At 52.8% G+C, this 7,368-nt stretch overlaps 4 protein-coding genes across 4 annotated transcripts; 3 read left to right on the top strand and 1 right to left on the bottom strand.

Annotated features, from left to right (window-relative positions):
• BDW74DRAFT_61126 (dihydrodipicolinate synthase family protein) lies at nt 1-1,789 on the top strand. The gene has a single exon (XM_073733291.1). The coding sequence runs from the start codon at nt 720-722 to the stop codon at nt 1,647-1,649; it is 930 nt and encodes a 309-aa protein (XP_073581328.1). The 5' UTR covers nt 1-719; the 3' UTR covers nt 1,650-1,789.
• On the top strand, nt 1,625-2,443 carry BDW74DRAFT_61138 (uncharacterized protein). The gene has a single exon (XM_073733292.1). It carries the CDS (start codon nt 1,929-1,931, stop codon nt 2,406-2,408), a length of 480 nt encoding a protein of 159 aa, XP_073581327.1. The 5' UTR covers nt 1,625-1,928; the 3' UTR covers nt 2,409-2,443.
• On the bottom strand, nt 2,444-3,042 carry BDW74DRAFT_61114 (uncharacterized protein). Its single transcript, XM_073733289.1, has one exon. It carries the CDS (start codon nt 2,789-2,791, stop codon nt 2,480-2,482), a length of 312 nt encoding a protein of 103 aa, XP_073581326.1. The 5' UTR covers nt 2,792-3,042; the 3' UTR covers nt 2,444-2,479.
• A 10-nt stretch (nt 3,043-3,052) lies between these two features.
• BDW74DRAFT_158098 (beta-N-acetylhexosaminidase) lies at nt 3,053-5,184 on the top strand. The gene has a single exon (XM_073725258.1). The coding sequence runs from the start codon at nt 3,177-3,179 to the stop codon at nt 4,995-4,997; it is 1,821 nt and encodes a 606-aa protein (XP_073581325.1). The 5' UTR covers nt 3,053-3,176; the 3' UTR covers nt 4,998-5,184.
• The last annotated feature ends 2,184 nt before the right edge of the window (nt 5,185-7,368 follow it).

The following is a 7,368-nucleotide window of genomic DNA, read 5'->3' as shown; positions in this document are numbered from 1 at the left end:
TTATAGCCCTGGAGTTCATTGGTTCTCGAATATGTAGCAGGTAGGTGTCATTCGATGGAATGGGGTACACTCGTACTTTGTCCCACCAGTCACCGGAGTTGATCCGGTCTCTCCATCTTTGAGTTTGGTCCTCTCGGAAAAAGGCAACGGGCGTCAAACAAAGGTTTCAAGAGTCGGCTGTAATTGACTGGGCTAAAAGCTGGTGCTGCGTCGCTTAGACCTCTCCAACGGCCTCTCGACGTCTTGATATGGGAGGAACGTCATAGTTGTTTGTTAATTGGAGAAAAGCCAGCGTAGGATAAGAGAACGTGGGGGCAACGGTGACGGCAATCCCTAGAGGCCGGCACGTTTCCATCCTGACGAAGATATGAAGCAAAAGATGAAGTCTGGATGGACTGAGAAGACCCTCTCTGTGTGGGGTTGCGTGGGGGTAAGGCCGAGGAGCTGGATACCGACCACCAGCGACCAGCGATGTGAGAAGCTTCAGTCTTCCTGATCCGGTCGTCTGCTCGGCCCTCTTCGGACTCGCATTCCAAAGCTCCATGGCCTCCTTTCTTAAACCCTTCTCACCCCCGAAGCATTCCTAACCAGCTCTCCATTTCCCCCTCCGTCTTTCCTCGTTTTCTCCAACCTTTCCCCTCACAGCAGTCATCACCGCAGTAAGTCTTCAAAGGGTATGTGCCTACTCCACCAGCAGGTCTGACAACTCTGAGTAGGTCATGGTCAATCGTCCTCTCGTCCCTGGTGTCTACGTCCCTACTGTCGCGTTCTTCGCCGAAAACGAAGATGTCGACGTCGCCACCGTCGAAAAACATGCCACCTACCTCGCAAAGTCTGGGGTCGCCGGTATTGTTGTGCAAGGAAGCAACGGCGAGGCAGTCCACCTAGACCGTGAAGAGCGCAACATTATCACATCTGCGACCCGTCGCGCCCTTGACTCCGTCGGCGCGACCTCTATGCCCGTGATTGTCGGCACCGGTGCGCCCTCCACCCGCGAGACCATCAACCTCAGCAAAGACGCCGCGGCAGCTGGAGGTGACTATGTCCTAGTCCTTCCGCCAAGCTACTACAAGAGTCTCGTATCATCTGCTGCCTTACTTGATCACTTCCGCGCTGTCGCGGACGCTTCTCCAATTCCCGTCCTCATCTACAACTTCCCTGGCGCGTCTGCCGGACTCGACCTCTCTTCCGATGATATTATTGCCCTGTCTTCCCACCCTAACATTAACGGCACGAAGCTCACCTGCGGCAACACCGGTAAGCTCACCCGTATTGCCTCGCAGGCTGGATCGTCGTTCCTCACATTCGGCGGCTCGTGTGATTTCACTCTCCAGACTCTTATTGGGGGAGGTGCGGGCGTCATTGCTGGTACGGCGAATCTCATTCCCCGCGCATGCGTTCAGATTATAGAACTCTATCGTGCCGGTCGCGTCGAAGAAGCCCAGAAGATCCAGGCCATCGTGGCTCGTGCGGACTGGCTCGCCATCAAGGGTGGGTTTGTGGCGGTCAAGAGCGCACTGCAATCCTATCGCGGATACGGACAGCAGCCGCGCAGGCCGTGCGTTGCACCTTCATCGGAGGAAGCAGCAGCTTTGAAGGAGGCTTTCAGAGAGAGTATCGAGTTGGAGAGGAAGTTGGAATCGCAATGAACCTGGTAGAGATCTAATCATGAAATTGTTAACGGCCGAAGAAGAAGATACCATATCATCCGATTCTTGCATGCTGATCTCACTCATGTAGCCCTCCAGCGAACTGTCATTGATGCCCGAGTATTTGGTATTGGCTGGAATCATCGAGTCACAAGGTTTGTACTGGTCATGCACAAGCTCTCAATGCACGTAAAGACAGAGTGGGCCATGGCTGTAGATGTGCGTCTTTCTGGAACAGCTTAGTCTTTCTGCACGAGAAAAGGATAGTACCGTTTAATAATGTCAGTGCGTCGCAGTAGCTGCGAGGTAATGCAGATGCAGATGTTTACCTCACGTTCTTGTTTCGCAAGAGAAGGGGCCGGATCGAGCACCTCGCTTCAGCATAACGATAACGCGAGATCGGTGGCTTCTCGTCGTTCGTCTCAATATGCCGAAGAGCAAGGGTTACACCGTTCACAAGGGATTACTCGGGTTCATAGAGTGTTTTCGTCTCGCATGAGCCTGTGTCGCGTGTACGCACGAGTTCCAAGGAGCTTTACAAATATGAGCGGGGAAGCTTGCCTGAGCTCGTGCGTTTTACTCTCCGTGGCCATTACGGAGTATCCTTGCCTGAGAACCGCATTGAACCATTGGATAGAGAGCAATTGGATCTCGAAATTATTGCCCCACGGGGTTTCGAATGTCGATGGGGCCGCGGGAGTATGCCATTCCCGGCAGCAAGCCATGGTATCGAAGCGGAATGTCCCATGGTCCGAGTAATAAATGTTTATTATGGTTCAACGAGTGGCTGATGTTTGTTCCAATGCGAGGAGTAGATTGACATCAGGCGATCAAGTCTCCGAAGCTTCCCCGAGCTCTCTTGGCCAGGAGTTCAGGACGCAGCTCAGGACTAACAGAGAGTGAGGAAGAAGCGATCGATAGTAGGTTGTAAATGTCACTGTAGCAAGTTGAAAGTGACATTGATGGTCTTGGTGATAAAAGATGGTGTAGCAGCCAAGCTCGGAATACGAGACGAACTGGTTTAGGGGGCAGACGAGTCTTTGACGCCGACTCCGAGAGTAGTGATCTGATGTAACATTAATCGCGCCGGCGATGAAACAGAAGCATTGTTGGCTTGCAGGCCCTAAGCTAAGGAAGAGCATCGACCAGTTGGAGCCGGCAGCCAGGCTGTTAGCTTCGGTCGATTGCTGATCACACTGGCTTTCCTGACCTCACATGCGATAAGATAGAGACTTGGAGATGGAGAACATTGAGACTAGGAGGAGTAGTGCCTTGCTTGGAGATTAAAAGAAGTGGAGTGAGCATCTCTCGGGTGACGAGGAATGCCAAAGGAGTGTTGGTAAAGGAAAAGTTCAAAGAGGGCGACGAGGCAGGGTGTTTGTATAAAGCCCGCCGATCGCTTGATCTGCAGCGCCCCCTCTGACCTGCATCTCAACTTTTACAACTCTCTCTTTTAAGACTCGATCTCTCTCTCTTTCTCTGTATTCGAATCCACAACTGTCCATGGTCTCTTGACTCCAGAATATCATGACCTACCCCCGCCTTTACGCCGCGCTGCTCGCGGTGGCTGCCACGGTCGCCGCCGTCAAGGTGAACCCTCTCCCAGCTCCGCGCAGCATCACCTGGGGCGATTCGGGCCCGAAACGACTATCAGATGTTACCCTGCGTGCCGAACAAGACACGGACGACAGCGTTCTCACAAATGCGTGGGACCGCACCTGGGAAACAATTGTTTCGCTCGACTGGATCCCCGCCGGAGTCGAAGCGCCCATTCCTACATTCGACGAGTTTCCCACCTCGACCGCATCTGCTAGCGCCTCTGCAAGTGCTGCTGCTAAAAGGAAGCGCGATGCGGTGCCGCTGCGTTACGTAGACGTGGATGTGGAGGATTGGAACGCCGATCTGCAGCACGGGGTGGACGAATCCTATACTCTTGACGCTAAGGATGGCTCGGACGCAATTGAGATCACCGCGAAGACCGTCTGGGGCGCTCTTCACGCTTTCACTACACTCCAGCAACTGGTTATATCGGAAGACAAGGGAGGGCTGATTATTGAGCAACCGGTGCACATCGAGGATGCGCCTCTCTACCCATACCGCGGAATCATGGTTGACACTGGTCGTAATTTCATATCTGTGCGCAAGCTTTACGAGCAACTTGATGGAATGGCACTGTCGAAACTCAACGTCCTCCACTGGCATCTGGACGACACACAGTCATGGCCTGTGCACATCGAAGCCTATCCCCAGATGACCAAGGACGCATACTCCACCCGCGAGACCTACTCCCACGATGATCTACGCAATGTTGTTGCATACGCGCGCGCTCGTGCAATCCGTGTTATTCCCGAGGTTGACATGCCCGCCCACTCCGCATCTGGGTGGCAGCAAGTTGACCCTGAGATCGTGGCTTGTGCGAACTCCTGGTGGTCCAACGATGACTGGCCGTTGCACACTGCGGTGCAGCCGAACCCAGGACAGCTCGATATCATCAACCCCAAGACGTACGATGTCGTCCGAGATGTGTACAACGAGCTATCAGGCGTCTTCGCCGATGACTGGTTTCACGTTGGTGGCGACGAGATCCAGCCCAACTGCTACAACTTCAGCTCGTACGTCACCGAATGGTTCCAGGAGGATCCATCCCGTACATACAACGATCTCATGCAGCACTGGATCGACACCGCCGTGCCAATCTTCAAGAGCGTAAAGGAATCCCGACGCCTAGTCATGTGGGAAGACGTTGTCCTCAACACCGAGCACGCCGATGACGTCCCCAAAGACATCGTCATGCAAAGCTGGAACAACGGCCTTGAAAACATCGACAAGCTCACCGAGCAAGGCTACGACGTGATCGTCTCCTCCTCAGACTTCATGTACCTCGACTGCGGCCGCGGCGGCTACGTCACCAACGACGACAGGTACAACGTCCAGGACAACCCAACCCCTGACACCCCCAACTTCAACTACGGCGGCATCGGCGGCTCCTGGTGCGCCCCCTACAAGACATGGCAGCGCATCTACAACTACGACTTCACCCTCAACCTCACAGCCGCCCAAGCAGCGCACGTCATCGGCGCCACGGCCCCCCTCTGGTCCGAACAAGTCGACGACGTCAACGTCTCCAACATGTTCTGGCCGCGCGCCGCAGCCCTAGCAGAGCTCGTCTGGTCCGGCAACCGCGACGCAAACGGCAACAAGCGCACCACGCTCTTCACCCAGCGCATCCTCAACTTCCGCGAGTACCTCGTTGCCAACGGCATTATGGCTGCCACCCTCGTTCCGAAGTACTGCCTGCAGCACCCGCATGCCTGTGATCTGAACTACGACCAGACTGCCCTCCACTAGTTTATTTGATATCTTTATTCACCGTAGCATACAGCATACTAGTTAATTTGCAACCTGATTATCTTGCAAGCGGATACACAATGAAATACAAAATACTCCCTGAAGGCTAGGCCGCAGGTGTTGATTTAATGACTCTCTTTGCCGTTCTTAAGAAATGTGAGCTTGTACCCTAATGCGTTGCATATACCTTACACGTACATAACAAGCTCAAGTATACCTGCCAGCCCTTAGTAGAAGAAGCATATACCTGATATTCTCTTATAGACCCTATCCTTAATAGACAGTAATTTTGTAAGGTTAGTGAAACATAGCGCAGCCCTCTGTATTCAGTATGCAGTGTAGAGTTGTGTACTAGTATGGCTGCCATGTCTCCCGTGAACTAAGCAGGCTAAATAACCGGACAAGAGCTACTCAGCTATCACTCTACCTGCAGTTGTAGATAGCTTCCCTGCAAGGACCGTCTAAGCTGCTCCGTTAATAGATTCGTCGGGTTCCGACTTGTGCATCCTCCCCTGGTACCCTGCGAAATCGGGCGGGAGAGGATATGCAAGGACGTATACCGAGGGTTAACCTAAATTTGACCTGATACAGGTTTGGACAATATAGACAGCCATATGAAGAAGTCGGGTTGGTAATGATTGGACAGCTTAGTGCATGCTCTACAGTATGATTCACCCTTCTTTTGCCCAAACATAGCGATAGGTCTGTCGGTGGTGAGCTGTGTAGTACCTACTGCCTAGTTCCTTGCGGAAGCCGAATTAGAAGACAGAATAAAGAACTCGTGTGGTGCCGAGAACGCAAAGATCAACCACCTGCATCAGCCCATCGTTGCAGTGAGTGCTTCTGAAACAAGCCAAGGTATGTCAATGCCAGCAACGGACAAACGACTAGCAGTCAGCGAAAGAACACCCTCTCCACAGAGCGCAACACACCGAATACTCCGTTTCAATAGAGGATATAAGTACCACGCAATCAGCTCGACGAATAATCAATTCATCCTTCTCATGCAGAGAAAAGGGGCCGCCGGGTCTGACGAGCAGAGTAGTGTTGGCATTCCAAATTCCCCAAGCAACGTGCAGATTCAACAGACCAATGATCGGAAGAAGCCAGGGATTCGTTGAGATGGGTGGCCTAGGGGATAGATCCACCCCAACGGTACGATTTGGCATCGCGTGTAGCCTGATATTTCGGGAGGTAATTGGTTGAGGCTTCAAATGAGGATTTGGCATGCTGGACTAATGAGCATGCAGGGACGGCATCGTGTCCGCATAGCCGGGTAAGGTATTTCATTCTGCGTACTCTGTAGACTGCAACGGTTTCACTAGTAATACTAATCCCGGTCATTAACATTGCAGTAGTGGCTAAAACTCGTAACTTCGGTTTCCGATAGGCATGAAGGCTGTGATAGGGCCGGACATTGTCCGAGTCAAGCTTACTCAGGTCACGACATTCGACATGAAACGTCCTGCTGATGGCTGATGTGCTTCGTACTTGGTCCGGTAGCGGCTTGTGCACTCTGCTTGACAACGGCACTAAAATAGCCACGGCCTCGTGGCCGGGAGATTCGGATGGAGATTGGGGTACAAGACGAGTGGGCCCGTCAGACTCAGCCCTGTCGTTAGCTTGATTGAAGGATTGAAGGAGTACCTTAGTAACAGTAGCAAATAATAGTGCTGTACTAAAGCGTAGAGGCTCCGGGGTTCCCGACAACTAGTCTAATCCTGGAGAATCGTGGCTGCAGTTAAGAAAAGACGCAAATGGGAGGTTGGATGGCGCCGGCGGCTCAGCTGCCTTGTCGATGCCAAAGGCCTTGCGGAAGCAATGATTTGTTAAGGTGCTTCCACATCATCAGTGCGGTCATATAACGGCCGCGCTAGGACGAAATATGGATGGCTGTCGTTCTTCCAAGAGTGACGGGCATGGGGATTGGTGTGTCTCTGGCCGGGCACTGAGGGTCTGTTCACGCCGAGAAATATAAGGCTGGTAGTCTCTCTCACTGCGTGCGTTAGGCCCTGTTTCTCTAGGCTGGCAGGGCCCTTGCGGACTAACACACGCGTTGGCCTGCAGGGCGAGTCAGCAAGAGTCGGTCAAGCTAGAGCGGCGCGGGCATGGTGGGCGGACAACGTGATGAGGAGAAGGAGGAATTGATCCCTGTAAGATAGTTATTTGGGTGAGGCTTAGACGCATGGAACAACGACTTACTGGCAGTCATGCATCCAGAATTGCTCAGCCCTATGGCATTAGTTCTACTTGATAATCGCGTCCCGCAGGACGTTTGTTGATACTGTAATTTCCCTCCGGCTAGAAATCTGTCTGGACACGGATTACTTCGTAGTGGCTTTTCAAAATGCGCAGTGCACATATGAGGCTC

Source organism: Aspergillus multicolor (assembly GCF_047715735.1).
Source record: "Aspergillus multicolor strain CBS 133.54 unplaced genomic scaffold BDW74scaffold_23, whole genome shotgun sequence".
Lineage (NCBI taxonomy): Eukaryota > Fungi > Ascomycota > Eurotiomycetes > Eurotiales > Aspergillaceae > Aspergillus > Aspergillus multicolor.
Note: the sequence above shows the minus strand (reverse complement) of the source record. Positions and strands in the feature narration are given on the sequence as shown.